The sequence below is a fragment of the Rhinatrema bivittatum genome, chromosome 3 (assembly GCF_901001135.1).
Source record: "Rhinatrema bivittatum chromosome 3, aRhiBiv1.1, whole genome shotgun sequence".
Taxonomy (NCBI): Eukaryota; Metazoa; Chordata; class Amphibia; order Gymnophiona; family Rhinatrematidae; genus Rhinatrema; species Rhinatrema bivittatum.
This window is the reverse complement of record NC_042617.1, coordinates 553,138,885-553,156,842: the sequence shown is the minus strand read 5'-3', so window position 1 is coordinate 553,156,842 and position 17,958 is coordinate 553,138,885. Positions and strand designations below refer to the sequence as shown.

Below are 17,958 nucleotides of genomic sequence, written 5' to 3'. Positions count from 1 at the left end.
GGTTTTAGCCATAAACAGGTTATTGGATATTGTGGCAAGGGCTGTTTCTGTGGAATGTAGAAGATGAAAACCAGATTGGAATTGATCAGAAATGGCTTGAGATCAAAGAAAATCAAGACAGCGGAGGTGAAGAGCACTTTGAGAAGTTTGCCAGATTCTTATGGCCTGGATTGGCCACTGTTGGAAACAGGATGCTGGGCTCGATGGACCCTTGGTCTGACCCAGTATGACATTTTCTTATGTTCTTATGTTCTTAAGAGGAGGGAGGATGGACAATAATTTGCAGAGCAGATAGGGTCCAGGAAGATTTTCTGAGCAGTGGCGTGATCACAGCATGTTTGTACATCATGGGAATAGTTGTAGTTGAAGTGATAGATTGAGGATGTGACGGAAGAGATGACTGCAGGAGAACTAGAGCTGAGGCGTTGGATGGAAATGGGGTCAGAGGAATATGTAGTGAGCTTTTAGGAGAGGAGAAGATGGGCAGTTTCTCAGCTGTGATTCAGAAGAGGTGGCAGGGGCCAGAGGAAGTGGGGAGGAAGGAAGTAGAGGAGAAGGAGGTAGAGGTGATCTGGTTGAGAACTCAAGACTAATTTTGTGAACCTTGTCATAGCAGTAGTCAGCCATAGTCTGGGCAGATAGTGAAGGAGGCAGTGGGAGGCAAAGGCAGTTTGAGGATGGAATTTAATATGGCAAAAAGATGCCCCAACAATGGAAACACTCCTGTTTCTGTATCTCTGGTTTATCGGTGCTGAATACTTCATAGTAAGAGAAATGGTTAGGGAGGAAAAAACTCTACCCCATCCCAACAAAACAAGAATGTGCCTTCTCAATACCATTCCCCATCCCTGAAAGTATCCAGGCCTCCAGGACCGCTCACTCTCCACCCTCTAAAATAATGTTTAGGCTTTCCAGATCAATGGGAAAGGAACTGCAAGGGAGATATGATACAGATCTTCAGATATCTAAAAGGTATTAATAATGCATAAACATCAAAACATTTCTGTCGGAAAGGAAACTGTAGAGCTAGCAGTCATGAAATGAAACTCCAGGGAGGATGACTCAGAACGAACATCAGGAAATATTTCTTCACGGAGAGGGTGGTGGATGGCTAAAATGCCCTCCCAGAAGAGGTGATGAGGATGAAAACAGTGGATAAATTTAAAAGGCAATGGGATAAACACTGTGGATCTGTAGAGGGCTAGAGGCAAGATGTTGGAAATGAAGAAAGGAGTGTATGGGGGTAACCTGCACAGAGCAGCAGTTTCTACCATGAGCAACATGCTGGGCAGATTGGATAGATCATTTAGTCTTTATTTGCTGTCATTACTATGTTACTATGTAACACCATAAACCTCATACCCAACTCTTGATCCTCTCTAGCAGGAGGGAGCCAGTTTCCTTCCTTTCCGGTAGTAGAACCACAGAAAAAATGGGTTACGATCCAGTGGTGCCATTTTGGTAAAACTGCTGACAAGATGCAAACTGGCTCCTTCCTGTCAGCAAAGATTAAGAAGACCTTTTGAGAGCACACACACACACGTCACACCCCTCCAGACACTTTTGGAGGGGTGTGATGGGGGTGTGTTTGGGGGTGGAGACCTCAAAGCACAAACCCTTTCCAGGGAAGGGGTTGAGTGGAGAGAAGCTGGAAGACCCAAAGGTCTTGATAGTTTTGAGGTGGTGGGTCTGAAGACCTGTTCAGTGTTTTGGGTGCAAGGAGTGGAGCCCAAAGCTACAGGTTCATTTCATGGGGAAATGGGTGGTTCAGGCCCTGGGGTCTCGTCTTCACAATAATAGTTATCGGCATGCCCCGGTGGGCCAGCCAGGCCAGTCACGTGTTGATCGCTGCGGCCCCATGCCCGCGGAGCTGCTACGATTAAACCTGGCCCGCAGCAGCTGTTCTCGCGGAGCGGGAATCTCCAGCGAGGTTCTCTGCTCATTTTTGTTTGTTTTGGTTTTTTTCCTTTTCCTGCGGCTGCAGTCGTGGTTCCATGGCTTTTCTTTTCTTTTTTGTTTCCACGGCCTGCAGCGTGGATCTTTTCCACGGCATTGCTGAGCTCTGTGGGATCACTCCCTGCCCCTCCCCTCTTCACCGTGGTGGCAAGAAACGTTTCAAGGCCTTCCCTCACACCACCGGTTGTTCTCTTTGTCTTGTGAGGCAGACAGCAGACCTCCCACTGCTGCCTCATCACAGCTGAAGGCCTCAGGCTCTGACTGATGGACTCTGACTCATTTCTGCTGACGCCCTTCTTAGGTTGCACGGGCCTTTCTACCTACCTCTTTCCATGGCAAGGCCATCAGCTAGTATCCCTGCCTAGATATCTCCTGCCTACCAGTGTAAATTTTTTTTTTTTTAAAATATATTCAGAGGTTGCAGGGGAAAAGAGAGAGACTGGGAGTGTGCGAGGGAGCATGCATGTGTGCATATGTGTCAGTGGATGCAAGGCAGTGTATGTGTGTGAGTGGGTGTGACTGAGAACATGTGTGCAGGACTGATGTGTGTGTCAGTGGATGCCTGCATGCGTGCGTGTGTGTGTGTGAGTAAATGTTTCAGTGGGTGCGAGGAAGTTTGTGTGTATGTATGTCTGAGTGTGCCAGCATACATGTGAGGGAAGAGAAAGTGTGCGCTCTCTCACCCCCACCAATCCAGAACAATCTCGGGGTGGCTGGAAAGTATAGAAAGTGGGAGATTTTTTAAATTCTTACTGGTTTTAATGATTGGGTATTATCTGATGTCTGCTGTTTTAAAATAAGTTATTGGTTTTTGGGAAATTTTTAAAAGTTTTATATAAGTATTATTGCATATTCAGCTGTTTTTGAAATATTTATTCTTTTTATTTGTATGGCTTTACTATTGCTGATTTATATTTCTTGATTTGATATTTTATGAGGCAATGTAATGTTTCTCTCTTTCCATTGTTACACTGTATATAGGATTTAGCTTGTTGCAGTTTCCAATTCAGTATTTGTCTGCACATTTCTATTTATACTTTATGGTCTCTATTCTGTGATTAGTGAGGGTTGATCTATATTCTGCATGTGTGACAGAGGTGAGGTATTCTGCTAGCATGTAGCTTCAGTGTAGGGACCTATAGTAGCTTAGCTTGTTCTGTTTCCAAATTGGTGTTTTAGACCCTGGCGTAATGTTTGTAGCATTGCCTTCTCATAGTTAGGGTTGTCACTCTTTGAATGCTGGCTGTTATTGCTGTTTTGGTATTGGAGGTGGGAATGAGAAAGGGAGAGGGCTGCTGCAGGCTGGGGTAGAGCTGGCAGCAAGCAAAAACCTTTTTGCATAAAGCTGTGGCAGCACTGGATCAGGGGCACTCACTGTGTGAGTATATGAGCAGCAAGCACAATGACAGAATGTGTGTGTTAGAGAGAGAGAGAGAGAGAGAGTGTGTGTGTGTGTGTGTGTGTGATTGGGTGTCTTTCTCCATAAAACAGAAAGATACATATACACACTCTTTCTCTATGACACACCCATACACTGAGAGTGAGATTGTATGTGTGAGTGTCTTCATGTCAGATAGAGATACACACAAAAAAGTGGGTGTCTGAAAGAGTATGTGTTGGTGTTTGTGTTTGAGAGACTGTGTGTGTTAGGGATGTGCAGACCAAAAGTTTAAGTTCATAAGTCCATAAGTCGAATGGGGGTCCCATTTGCGGCCAATATGGACTTATGGAGAATTCCATAAGTTGAGTCTATGTCCATATGTGCAAATAAAAATTTAAACCCCTCACCCGCCTTAATCCCCCCCCCCCAAAGACTTTCCAAAACTCCCTGGTGGTCCAGCGGGGTCAGGACGCCATTCCTGAACTCCTTTGCAAGGAGCACGTGACGTCGGCGTCACGTCAGAGCGACGCGGCGTCACGTGATTCCCCTCGGGTTCGCTCCCGGAACCCTCGTTGGGCCCAAAAGAAACTTTTGGCCAGCTTGCGGGACCCCCCCAAGCTGGCCAAAAGTGCCTTTTGAGCCCAACGAGGGTTCCGGGAGCGAACCCGAGGGGAATCACGTGACGTCGGCGCCACGTCAGAGTGACGCGGCGTCACGTGATTCCCCACGCGTCGCTCCCGGACCCTCACGGAACTTTTGGCCAGCTTTGGTAAGTCTTGGGGGGGGGGGGATTAAGGAGGGTGAGGGGTTTAAATTTGTATTTAGATCAACAATCGCGATTTCCAACGTATCCAACATAGCTATGTTGAATAAGTTGGAAATCCGATCGTTTACGCCTCATCTTTTTTTTAAGTCAAAAAAAAAATAAGTTGCGTTTTCCATTTAAGTTCAAAACGAATGCACACCCCTAGTGTGTGTGTGTATGTGTCAGACACTGGCTGACACAGGGTTGTCATATTACTAGGCAACTGGTTCAAGAGCTGATTGGTTGACAAGAGACTTTAATACCAGATCAGGAATCCAAGATATAATTATGAGAGATGTAACCAGATTTGGGGGCAGATCGCAACCAATTTCATGGATGGAAGCGGGCCCACAGCTCTGTTTGCTCACCCCGGTCTAGGGTGTGTTTACTACTCAGTTATTTAGGAAAAATTTGAAATTTATGTTGCAGATTTTTTGGCTCGATTCTGCCAGGCTCCAGGTCACATGATATAACTCTGAAGGGTCATTTTGGTGTGCTTTAGGGGGCTGTTGAAACACATTCTGCAGGGAAAGCGCACAAGGGAGTCAGACAGATACCACATGGGCCGGATTTGAAAAAAATTCCCCGGGCTGATAATTTTTTGCAATCCGCCCCTGATGCAAACTAAGAATGCATCTTGCACATGAGTATTAAGTACCACCTTTGTTAATGTGTATTAAACATGTGCAGTAATGCTAACACCTTTTAATACATAGATCCCAAAGTATAGCACCATAGTAGAAACATGGAAACATGATGGCAGAAAAGGCTGTATGGCCCATCCAGTCTGCCCATCTGTCCAATTAATTTAGCAATTTAATTCTCAATACTTCCTTAGAAACCCCCTGTTTGTATCCCATGCTTTCCTGAATTCAGATACTGCTTTTGTATCGACCACTTCCACTGGGAAGCTGTTCCACACATCCAATGGATCCACCACCCTCTCTGTAAAGAAATATTTCTTAAGATTACTCCTGAGGTTAAACCCATTCACCCTCATCTCATGACCCCTCGTTCTAGAGCCTCCTTTCCATTGAAAAAGGCTCACCTCCTGTGCATGGAAGCCTTTTAGATATTTGAATGTCTCTATCATAGCTCCTCATCTCGCCTTTTCTCTACAGTATACATGCTTAGATCTTTAAGTCTGTCCCCATTTCCTTTAGTATAATATAAAGCATAAGAACATGACATAAGTTCAGATAGTTTATCAAATGGATGTGAAGCAAATAGAGGATGGTACTTCAAGGAGCTCTAGAATGTTTGTTTTATTGAATAAGCACCTGTTCGTGACTGCACTACGACACTTGTAATATTAGCAGGATAAGATTCAATAAATGTATCTTCACATATACACATGAGTTTTGTTTTGTTTTTAAATAAGTGCATAATTAATTAATTCAACTTCGAATGAGGCAGTCCCACTTAATATACTAAAAACTTACCAGTGGTATGAGCTGTAAATTCAGCATCCTAGAAACCGCCACGGACTGTTCTGAGAAGCTGGCTCCTATAACAGCCTTCACTCTTGGAATGTAGTCTGTGTAGTTACAGCGGAACTCCACCAAGTTCTCGGAAGTGTTGAATTTGGAGAGAAATCGCATTGCTGCCGCTAAAGCCACAGTGACCTCTGAACACGTATCATATATTTCATACCCTAATGTAATTCCAGGTAACAGCGTAGAATTGTTTATTGATTCAATGGCATGTATCATACTCAGAGACTGAAGAAAGCCTTGCATTTCAAAGCTGTTAAAAAAAAAAAAAAAAAAGAAAAAACCCATCTAAGAATGTAATTGTTTAAAAGACAAATACATCTGAATGAAAAATAGCTATTCCAAAATTCTATATTTTACACCAAGCCTAGAGAAAGAATTAAATATATCCAAATAGTTTACTTAATACTGGGTTCCATGTTTTTGACTGAAGAAGTCCATAAAAACTAACAATGGGAGCTGAAAACCTGCAATCATCAAAAGGTTAACAACATCAACCTCTGGCTTTGTTTTGGGAAACACAAAATTCATTTGCCAATCTGTTGCTAAACAAGTGCTAACATTCAGCCTGTAATTCAGGGCCCTCCAAACATGGTTTGAAAATGTTCTCAGAAGCTTAGAAAAGAAATGTATGGTTCAATATGTGCATGTTATGGACATGCCACTCTCTGTAGCTCCTGGCATTAACCCCTTTCGCTCCACCACAAACCATCACGCTTTGCGTGCTTTGCGGAAGTACTGAGCACGGTTTTAGCATCTTTCTCCTGCACCATTATAAAATGGTCAGTTGTAAACCCGGGATTGCTTGGGTTCCTGACTGGTTGGACGGTAGCATTTCGCTCTCAATAAACTTTACACTCTGGAACGTTTGAGGGGCTATTGCAGCCTCCCCTGAAAGGGGAGGGACATGGAGGGCACAACATGTGGGGGCAAGGCAGCATTAATTACTGTTCGGATTGTCTTTCCAAAATGTGCCATGATGTAAGAGTGCATTGACAGCAAACCTTTACACCCAGCACTGGCCAAGCAATGGAGTTTATCTTGTGGCCGACTTGCAGAAGAGCAAGTGACCGATCCTTTTACATGATAGTGAGCTTTGGAATGACAGTTTGACTATCATAAAATCTAGTTCATCCTGTTCCCCCCACCCCCTTCAGGGGCAGACTTCAGCAGCAGTTATATAACTGCATCTCAGATAGTATCCTAGACAAAAAGAAGCACAGCACCGACTGGACATAAGGATTCTTCTTGTGGTTGAGGCAGGCTTGTCAAGAAAGGCTATATTATGGCCTATAATGGAGGCTCTTTATGGTTTCTCTAACCTGGGTAAACAACCTACATGCATTTCTGCTAATTAAGCACAAAAATCTTTGGTCTTTTAATTTATCTTTCAAATTAATAACTTTGTCAATTCATACTGCAAAAGAAGAGCAACCTTGGAAATAAGCAAAACTCAAGCTTTGTAATAGTCAAACAGCTACCAAAACTAGAGAGGCTATGGCCTGAACATCCAATTGCCCCATGATCATTAATGTTTAGGGCTGTAATCAGACTTATTATCCAGTTTTGTTTTCTCCACTGATTTCCCCATATCTCCTCTTTCCAAATGGTGTCTCAATAAACATTATGGGCCAGATTTTGAAAGGGTTACGCGCGTAAATCCTCCTGCGCACGCCGAGCCTATTTTGCATAGGCGCGGCGACGCGCGCAAGCCCCGGGACGCGCGTATGTCCCGGGGCTTTGTGAAAGGGGTGGGGCGGGGCAGGACCGAGGCCTCTGGCACAGTGGCCATGCCGGGGGATCGCGTGCCAGCACTCGGCTGGTGCGCGCAGCTTATTAAACAAAGGTTAGGGGGGGTTTTAGATAGGGCTGTGGGGCGGGTTAGGTAGGGGAAGGGAGGGGAAGGTGGGGAGGGGGAAGGAAAGTTCCCTCCGAGGCTGCTCCGATTTCAAAGCAGCCTCGGAGGGAACGGGAAAAGCCATTGGGGCTCCCCTAGGGCTCGGCGTGCGCAAGGTGCACTAGGGTGCACCTCCTTGCCCGCTCAGACCGCGGATTTTATAACATGCGCATGCGGCTGCACGCGCATGTTATAAAACGAATTGATTTGATTTGTATCAAGAAAGTCGGTATATAAAAGCCTTAATAAATAAATAAATAAAATGTTATAAAATTGGGCGTACATTTGTGCGCGCCGGGTAGCGCGCACAAATGTACCCCTCGCGCGTAGGTTTTAAAATCTGGCCCTATTAGTTTTATCATTATTATCCCTCCACACTTCTTCTTCTTCTTTGCTGTGTCCTTCCCTCTCCCACCCCACAAAGGTCAACGCACTGGAGCTTGGGTAACTCTGTTAGAGATGATGATGTAGCCCCTTTTTTTTTGCTGGGATCAGTAACCCCTTGCCTGATTCAATTTGCCCACTCTTTGTATGATACCCTCTGAAAGCCACACCACCTTGATAGGGTATTATAACCTTAAACCATATCCATTCCATAAATTACCAACATCACATAGCTCTGAAAATCGCACCAGCCTAGAGAATTCCACCTCCTTTTCTTTGCAGTTTTCCTTTTAATTCAGCTGTTAACCTAAAGATTTAATCATTTTAACGCAGACAGCTCATAATGGGGATCGGCATTCATACGAGTAAAGATAACAACATTTTACAACAGATACCAAAAGCCACAAAAGGAATCACAGTCACACCTGCACATTTAGCTCCATCTGTAACATGCTACCAGGTTTGTTGAAGGAGATATCAGACCCCCGCACAACAGGGCAAAATTGCAGCTGAGAAATGAAACCTGATTCTCTACCCTCCTCTCAATCCCTCTGCTATTGCAACAACGTCTATGGTGATTGCCTTTACACATCTTATTCATTCATTCTGTTATCAAGAGATATCTGTAAGGCATGTGGATGGTAAAAGAAAATGAGTTTCATTTATTTGATTTTGTATTTTTTGTTTCATGTGATGCTTCTTTTGGTTCGTTTCATTTGCTTGAAACAAAACAAACACCAAAGCAAAACAAAGCACATGAAAGAACTAGAAAAGAAAAAAGTAAAAGGAAAGGCTGCCACAAGCTTTGCCCCCAAGGACTGTCCAAACCCCACGCCAACCCCAGCTTTCCTTTATACTCCCCCCCCCTCCCCCCGGACTCACCTTCCCCCATCTGTGAGATGCAAGAAGTTCAAAATGGCACCGGAATGATCACCAGTATTTTCAAAATGGCACCACTGGCCGGCCGAGTCCAGCACAGTCCTGTTGTATGGCAGTATGTTGTACAACCATATGGCAAAATGGCACCAGACCTTATGGCTGTAAAACAGAATAGTGTCGGCCTCATTGCTGGCTGGCAGTAGGTTGAAAATGCTGGGGATTGCACCTGCCCCATTTCGATGACTTGTGACTCGTGGATGGGGTAAGGTGGGTCCAAGAAGGGTGGGAGGATAAGGGAAGACCTGAGGGAGCCGCAGCAATGGGTGAGGATTATGGCAGTTGCAGCAGCGAGAGTCTGGTCTGGAGCTGCATCCTAAAACAAAACGTATATTTCTTTGATGGGATTTTTTTTTCATCTCATTTAGAAAGGACGTGCAGTGAAAGTGTTTCATTGCATTTCTCATGTCATTTCAAATGAATGCACACCCCTAGTGTCTCAAGGATTTCAGGAAAAATGTCAAAATGTTATATCTAATATTATTCTCTAGATTATCTGAGATAGTATCTACCTCTTGATACAACCATACTTTTCTGTCGTTCACTCAGAATAAAGGGAAGACTCTTTCTGTTACGCCTGTTAGTCGCAGATGGCTGCGACCGCTGTTGCTCACCTCTTGCCTCACTGCACTGACTCCATTGGGTAAACTCGCAGCCTCCGCCAGCTATCGCCGGCCTGCCTGCCCCTGTTCCTGGGCCTCCCTGGATGGCATGGACGCTGCCAACCACCATCTTGCCCTTGGACTTCCTTAGGCACACACGCACGCTCTTGGGCCAGTCTTATGCACGTCATGGCGGGAACCTCGGGGGCGTCCCCCCCCCCGGATGACATCATTCTACGTGGACTCTTAAGCCAGCTGGCCCTGTCTGCCTATGACTTGGCAACGAGTTCCCTCATTGCTGAATCCGCTTCGCTCATTACGGACTTATCATTCCAGCTCCTGCTTCCTCGGCGAGAGACGTCCTGGGTACCCGCTCCTCGGGGGCCCTTTCCTCATCTCTGGCTATTCGCTCCTCGGAGGGCCTTGTGCCTAGGACCACTGCTTGCCCCATTCTCCAGGGCTTCCTCTGGAACCAACGCTACTGTGAGTACTCCACTTGCGGACCATTACTGCTTCATCTCTACTGAGGAACCCTCATCGGTGTACCCCGCTCTGCGGACCATTACTGCTTCATCTCTACTGAGGAACCCTCATCGGTGTACCCCGCTCTGCGGACCATTACTGCTTCATCTCTACTGAGGAACCCTCATCGGTGTACCCCGCTCTGCGGACCGTTACTGCTTCATCTCTACTGAGGAACCCTCATCGGTGTACCCCGCTCTGCGGACCGTTACTGCTTCATCTCTACTGAGGAATCCTCATCGGTGTACCCCGCTCTGCGGACCATTACTGCTTCATCTCTACTGAGGAACCCTCATCAGTGTACCCCGCTCTGCGGACCATTGCCGTGTCATCTCTACTGAGGAACCCTCATCGGTGTACCCCGCTCTGCGGACCACTGCCATATTATCTCTACCAAGAATCCTCTCTGGGTATTCCCCACTTCACAGTCCCCGTGGCACCTCTGTGTCTGTGGTGACTTTATTGTTACACGCCCTGCTTCACGGGCAGTGTCGCTCTCTCTCTACTCCCTCTCCAGCATCTGCTGTCCTGCACACCCATCAGCTGAGACCTCGCCTCCCGATGGTGAGGCTCACGGGGGTCTTCCTCGTGGGCGGTACCATCTCTCACCTCGGCCCAGGGCCTACATACCCACAAATTCTAACACTTTCCCAGTGGCGTACCTAACATATTTGGCACCTGGAGTGGATACTTCCTTTGGCACCCCCTCAGATTCACTTTTCTGTCCCTCCTCCCCCCCTCCCCATTCACTTCTCTGTCCCCCTGCCCAGTGATCTCCGGTTCACCTCTCTCTCACATAGGCTCTCTCTCTCTTGCACACACTTTCATACACACACACCTTCACACAGCTCCCTCTCTCACACACAAACATGCACCCTCACTCCCATACACACACATAGACATACTCTAACACATACATAGACATACACACACTCTCTCTCACTTCCTACCCCACACCCCCATCAGAAGCACAGCAGCAGTTTCCTTCTTCAGTCCTCCCAACAGATGGGGACTCTTCAATTTTCTTGAGGTGACACGGGGGGCTGGTGCGGATCTACTTTCTGCATCTGCTGTGGGGAGTGTGGGGAGCAGCGCTGTTGCCTGCTTTGGGCCACGACTGCAAGACCTTTCCTTCTTCCCGCCTGCCCGGACCCACCACTTCCTCTTCTGGGTCAGGGGGGGGGGGGGCAGGAAGAAGAAAAGGCTATGCAGGTGCTGGCTCCAGATCCATGGTGCTCTAGGCAGCTGCCCAATGCACCCAGTGCTTGCGGCCCGGAGGCCTCCCTCTTCTTCTAGCGCAAGCGGGGTGGATTCCACTCATGGCCACCGACCTCCCGGCTGTCACCGGGGGCAGACCACACCCCCGCAGTCCCCCTTAGTACGCCACGGCTCTTTCCCAATATCCCCTGGCCAATGTAATTTTCTGAGCTAGGATTATTTGTTTGCTTCCCACTTAAAATGGGACTTCATTTTTGTCTCCACTTCATGTACATGGCTTAAAGTATGTGCAGTGGATGATAGTAGTTGAGGCGGGGACCGGAAAGTACATGTGGCGATTTCATTTTGAAATTCCTGCGCATACTTCCAGGTGACTGCCCTGCACTTGCTTCAGTGCAAGGACTTTGTACCCACAGGGAAGACGCCCGGCCTGAATTTTCAAATGGGAACTTTGCAGGGACTTTCCTTTGAAAACTGGCTTGCAACCCCCAAAGTATCTGGGGGTTTGTAAATTCACTGAGGGATTCAGTTATTGCCCTCTCTATACCTATACATTGTAAACATATATAATAGACAACAGCAGAAAAAGAGCAATTGGCCCATCCTTTTTGCCCAGTTCTTTCTGTCCACACTGCAAGGATATATCCCTGCTGCTGTCCGTAGAAGGCTGAGACTTGTAGGACATCATCTGTCCTTATTCAAGTCAGTTCTCTACCATCATGGGTGGATGATCGTGCAAGATCTCATGTCTTACTGTCAAGCTTTGTAATAATGCATTAGATCTTTTAATAGTTCTTAAATAACTTGGCTCCAGCTTTAGTGAGCCAATTTCGTTACTCTGGAAATGTTCCCAGGTCTAGTCCCATTTGCCAGCACATGGTCAGTAGAGCAACCAGGTGGCAGCTCTCACTCCAATACTGAGTCCCCACTGCCATATTGGGTCCCTGTTTTTCTAAAGCCTCATATTCAATTAAACATATGAATATTTTGGATCCTTAATTCAGATAAGCCTTGTGGTTACTTGGAACCCCACTTTGATTGCCCACAAAATATACTTAGTGGAGGTCAATATTCAAAACTAAGCATTTAAATGGATAACTTGTGAGTTAGATGGAAAACTTGGAGAATATAAAGTTATATGGATTACTTATTTATTTATTTATTTATTTATTAACTTTTATTTACCGACATTCGTGAAGCACATCATGCCGGTTTACAAAGAACTCAGGAGGGAGATACAATGAAACAATATAACAATATAGTATAATATAACAATAAAACAATAAAACATTATAACAAAGTGAACAAATAAAACAGTACAGAAAAAAAAAAAAATGAAGCCATGGGAGCCGAATTGAGGGGGGGGGGGAAGGGGGGGGAGGGGAGGGGAAGGGGAAAGCATAGTTAGAAGGAGGTAAGGGGAGAATACAAAAAGAATAGGGTGAGACTATGTACAGGAGAACTGTATAGGTGTCATTTAACTACGTAGAATTACGGAGACATCGAAAGTTGGGGAAGGCGGTAAAACTGGGAATAGTTACTTCAGAGGGTGTAAAAAAAGGGGGGGTGGAGGGGGGGGGAAATAAGGGAAGGGTGGCGGCCGGGTGACGCGGAAACGAAAGGGTGACAGGGGGCAGGGAGGAGAAAGGGATAAGACAGGCGGGAGGAGGGTGAGAGGTGGCCGGGCCGAGCGGAAACTGAAAGGGGGGGGCAGGGGGGAGCTAGGGGGAGAAATTACGTTTGGTTTGCATCATGGTTTGCGTCAGGGTAGGCCTGTCGGAAAAGCCATGTCTTGACTCCTTTCTTGAAGTTGTGAAAGGATGTCTCTTGGCGTAGGGGGGTGGGGAGGGAGTTCCAGAGGGTAGGGCCAGCGACTGAGAAGGCTCTCCCTCTGGTGTGAGCTGAATGAGCTGTTTTGAGGGATGGGGTGTGGAGGGTGCCTGTATGGGTAGTTCTTGTGGGGCGATCGGAGGAGCGGTAATGAGGCATTTCATCGAGCCAGGTGTGATTGTGTTTATGTAGGGAGTTGTGAAGGATGGTGAGGGTTTTGTATTGTGAGCGGAAGGAGATGGGCAACCAATGAAGGTCCTTTAGTATGGGGGGTGATGTGGTCCCTTTTACGTGTACCGGTTATGATTCTAGCCATGGAATTTTGTAGAATCTGAAGGGGTTTGATGGTGGAGGCAGGGAGTCCTAGTAACAGGGAGTTACAATAGTCTAGTTTCGTGAGCATGGTGGTCTGAACGACTGTGCGGAAATCATGGGTGTGGAGGAGGGGTTTAAGTTTTTTTAGGATGTTAAGTTTATAGAAACCCCCTTTTAGGAGAGCTTTGATGTGGGGTTTAAAACTTAGGTTCTGATCTATAAAGACGCCCAGGTCTCTTACAAATTGGGTCTGAGAGAGGGCAGTGGTAGTATTTTGGGGGGGGGTTCTGTCGCATGGGGAGGGTGACACGTTCAGGGTGATTGGAGATGACGAGTAATTCTGTTTTTGAGGTGTTTAGAGCTAGATGGAGCTCGGATAGTGAGGCGCTTATGGTGGTGAGGCAAGATTCCCATCGTTGCAAAGGTTCGCTTATGGACCCTTGAAACGGGATGAGAATCTGCACGTCATCTGCATATAGGAAGAAATTCAGGTCTAGGTCGGAGAGGAGGTGGCATAGGGGTAGGAGGTAAATATTAAAGAGGGTGGAGGATAGGGATGAGCCTTGGGGTACACCTTGTGTGATCGGTATGCGTGAGGATTCGTGCTTGTCAATTTTTACCAGGTATTCTCTGTGTGTGAGGTATGAGGAGAGCCATGAGAGGGCTGTGCCGGTGATACCTATTTCTGCTAGGCGGGTCATTAGTATTTGATGGTTGACTGTATCGTAGGCGGCGGAGATGTCTAATAGGGCGAGTAGGTACGATTTTCCATGGTCCATACCTTTAAGTATGGTGTCTGTCATGGCCAGTAGTAAGGTTTCGGTGCTTCGGGCTTTACGGAAACCGAACTGTCGAGCGTGGAGGACATTGTGGTCTTCTAAAAAGTCCGTCAGTTGTTTGTTGATAACCCTCTCTAGGACTTTGGATAAGAAGGGAAGGTTGGAAATTGGACGGTAGTTGGCCGGGTCTGTGGGGTCGAGGGTGGGTTTCTTTAAAAGGGGCTTGACTATGGCCAGTTTGAGGGGGTCTGGGACACTGCCTGCGGTGATGGAGCAGTTGATAAGGTCCTTAATAGATTTGGTGATTGCGGGGGTGATAGAGAGGAGGGTTTTTGAGGGAATGGTATCCGAGGTGTGTGTGGCGGGTTTCATCTTTTTTAGGGTAGCTTCTACTTCTATGTTGGTGGTGAGGTCAAATGCTTTAAGGGTGATCTTTTTGTCATTGGGGATGGGGGGGAGGGGGGTGGTGTTAGCCGGGAAGCGAAGTAGAATGTTGTCGATTTTGTTTTTGAAGTAGAGAGCTATTTCTTCGCATCTTTTGTTGGATATAGTTTCGTTGAGAGTAGGTGTATTAGGGTTGGTGAGTTCTGCGACATAGGTGAATAAGGTGTTTGCATTAAATTGGTAGTCATGGATCTTTGCTGCATGGAAATCACGCTTAGCTTGGGTAATCGCATGACGGTATGCGTGTAAGGCGTTGTTGTAGCTAGCTTTAAGTGTAGTGGATGTAGTGGATGGATAACTTGCGAGTTATCCATCTAAACAGCTTTGAATATTGACCTCACTAGCACTAAAATAAACTAAATAACAATAAACTATGCAAGCTGACTACATTATGTAACTTTCTATCTGTTACATTTGCTTGAGAAATTATAGGCAATGCTTGCACCTTTTACTTTTCATAGTGATCTGCTTTAGAGTGGCCAACATATACAGTATTAATCGCAAACTAATTTACATTAAATTTAAATATATACTCATACATACACTTACACACATATATATGACATACCTACATATACATTTATATCTTCAATTTCCTAAATTTTTTTTGTAAATATTTAATATAGCTCTGTATTTACATAATTGCCTCGATTGGTTCTGTTTTTTTTTAAAGATTCACAGCTTCAATCCCTAATAACTTGTCTTATTGCTATTACACCTTTGTCAACATGCAGCAGATCCTTCTCCCAAAATGTGAAGCACAATGCCCTCTCCCTCTCTGTATTTAGGTTACCTTTAACCAGCAAGAGAATGGATCATTATAGTGAATTTTCAAAGACTTAGGCGAGGATTGTGCATGTAAGGTTGGCATATATGTGTCTAAAGTAGCTTATGTATGGACCCCGCAAACTTTCAGAAATGAGCAAGTACTTGCGCACTTCCCTTGCTGCATGGAAAAGTATGCATGGAGAAAGATGGCGTTTCAGAGGCGTTGCGAGGGCATGCCAGGCAGGGTCAGAAAGTACACACACACACTCATATATTTTATAAGCAGAGTGCATGAATATTTCTTCAAACATGCATGCTTGCTTTTACAGCTGCTAATCAAGTCATGGAAATTAAATCTGATTTCTCTTTTGCCTGCAGTTTTTGGATGGGGGGGCTTCTGGAGCAAGAGGTAGAGAGTGTGGGTGAACTGGTGACGGTCTGACTGAACTGGTAGAGGTCTCGGCAAACTGGTGCTTGAAAGTACGTGCGCAAGTAATTTCATAGGCGAGATACGATCTGCTAACTTTACAAAATCTCTACCTCCATGCATAAACTGAGGATTATTATGCACATATGGTACTATTAATTTACATGTACAATGTATACGTATATTTTTTATAAAATAGGTGCATAAACCATGTGGATTCCTGCATATAAAAACATACACATACTGAAACATATGCATGTACTTTCAGGCAGAGACAGCTTGTATTCTGTAAACTGTATGGCTCCCTCTGAACAATTTATAAAATACAGACATCTATTTACATGTGCATGTGTTAAGTTATGCATGCTATCCCTTAAAAATTCCTACAGTAAAGTCACAAGGATTAAATAACCTCCCTCCCCCATGTCCTGCTTGCATTACTGCTGCCCCTCTGCTTTCTCCAGCCTCCTTTAAAACCCCTCCAATCTGAACTTTCCCTTACTATTTTCCAGTTTTCTCTCCCTCGGTGATCCAGGGGTGGTAGTAGGCAAGTTATGCAGCCCTTTCCTTCTGTGCAAGTAGGTACCAGTTCAATAATATACATTTAAATTACCAAGAGGCAAAGCTTAAGATGTCTACAGACATAGGCATTTTAAACATGACAACCTTTTCCAACTCTCAGCTTATCCTTTTTCAGTTGTGGTGATCTAAAATACATTCCCCAGTTTTGATGGATTATGAATGGAATCCAAACTGGTTCCCCCATCCCTAGTTAGATAGCATAGCGTAAACTCATAGATAAATGAGGAGAGTTAGAAGAAAAGAAATCACATTCAGGTTTCTTAGATCGTGTCTGACTCTACATTGTTATCATCTGAATTAAAGGTTAACAGATAAAACAAAAAAAATATATGTTGATACCTTTTTATTGGACTAACAACATATTTCTTGCCTAGCTTTCAAGAGCTAATACTCTCATGTTAAAGTCAGGATTCAAATGGAATAATATCTAAGGAAGTGAAAGCTGTTCAAATTCATGAATCCAGCACCTGCCCAAATAAAGTCTTTAAAACAAAGTCTTCGGCAGGTGGAAAGTGTATCAGCAACATCAGTAATAATTGTAGAAGATGTGCAGTCCCTCATAATTTTCTGCAGGGGCTAGATTTTCAGTATTACTCACCCAGCACAGTGCTGAATTGCTGGTCTCTGGGGGTATCCTGAACCTGAATACATCATTTTCCCATGAACTGCAAACAAACCTCCAATAGTTATATCTCCGGGAGAGCTGGCGCCTATAAAATCATCTGGAGCACGGCAGAACTGTGCCCTCGTGAAAGTGATCCCAAGGCTAAGAATTAACAGGCAGCCCAAGAATGCCATGTTTCCGTTTCACGTTGCGACAGTGCTTCATGTGAAGTCAGTTTCAGCAGCTGCCAAGTTCAAAATGTTCTCTGTATCACCTACTAACACTGGAAGGAAGGAAAGCTTGAGGTGAAAGCCTGACACACCTTGCTATTGCTTGCAAGCTTTGTCCACCTATGTGCGCTGTTGCTGTGATGCACTAGGATGAGCAGTCAACCCCCTTCTGCAATTGGGAGGGGAACAATTGCTCTAGTAAGTGATCATAAATTCTCTCATTGCAGAGGCTTACAGCTAAGTGCTGCAAAGTATTTTGTCACCAGCTTTCTCCATAAAACCAGAGTTGTTACTTTGCACCTGTGGTATGGGTAATATACCCGTCTTGCCACTGATACAACATCCTCTCTGGAAGGCCGTTGTTGTTTGGAGTTATTATGATTAATTCCAGGAAATTCTATAAGTTAAAAAGCCTGACTCCCATCACCATTACTGGCCATGTGGTCCATATTAGCTGACAACTGCTATGCTGCTACAGTTCTACTTTGGATGATTCACCCAAATTTGTGGCTTAGGAATGTTTCTGGTAAAAATAAAAGTTATTTGCTGATATTGTTGAATAAACTAATATTCCATCATGTTAAACAACATACATCTTAAACATCTTACCCATCGAAACTTGTAAACCGTTGTGATGGCGAAACCGAATGATGATGTATAAAACTCGACAAATAAATAAATAAATAAATAAAAATACATCTGATGCTTTGCATATCTTAAGAAAACCAAATAAACCCCTCACTGCAGGTTTTTAGATTGGCACCCGTTCTGAATTGAATATTCTA

At 45.1% G+C, this 17,958-nt stretch overlaps 1 protein-coding gene across 1 annotated transcript in view; it reads right to left on the bottom strand.

The window, feature by feature from the left end:
- LOC115088304 (G-protein coupled receptor family C group 6 member A-like) overlaps positions 1-17,249 on the bottom strand; it is a 104,348-nt gene extending 87,099 nt beyond the window's left edge. The window contains exons 1-2 of the mRNA XM_029596444.1: positions 16,938-17,249; positions 5,585-5,888 (exon numbers count right to left, since the gene is read on the bottom strand). Of these exons, the coding sequence (XP_029452304.1) occupies positions 5,585-5,888; positions 16,938-17,137 (504 nt within the window). The 5' untranslated portion in view covers positions 17,138-17,249. The remainder of the gene's footprint in view (positions 1-5,584; positions 5,889-16,937) is intronic.
- Positions 17,250-17,958: the final 709 nt, after the last annotated feature.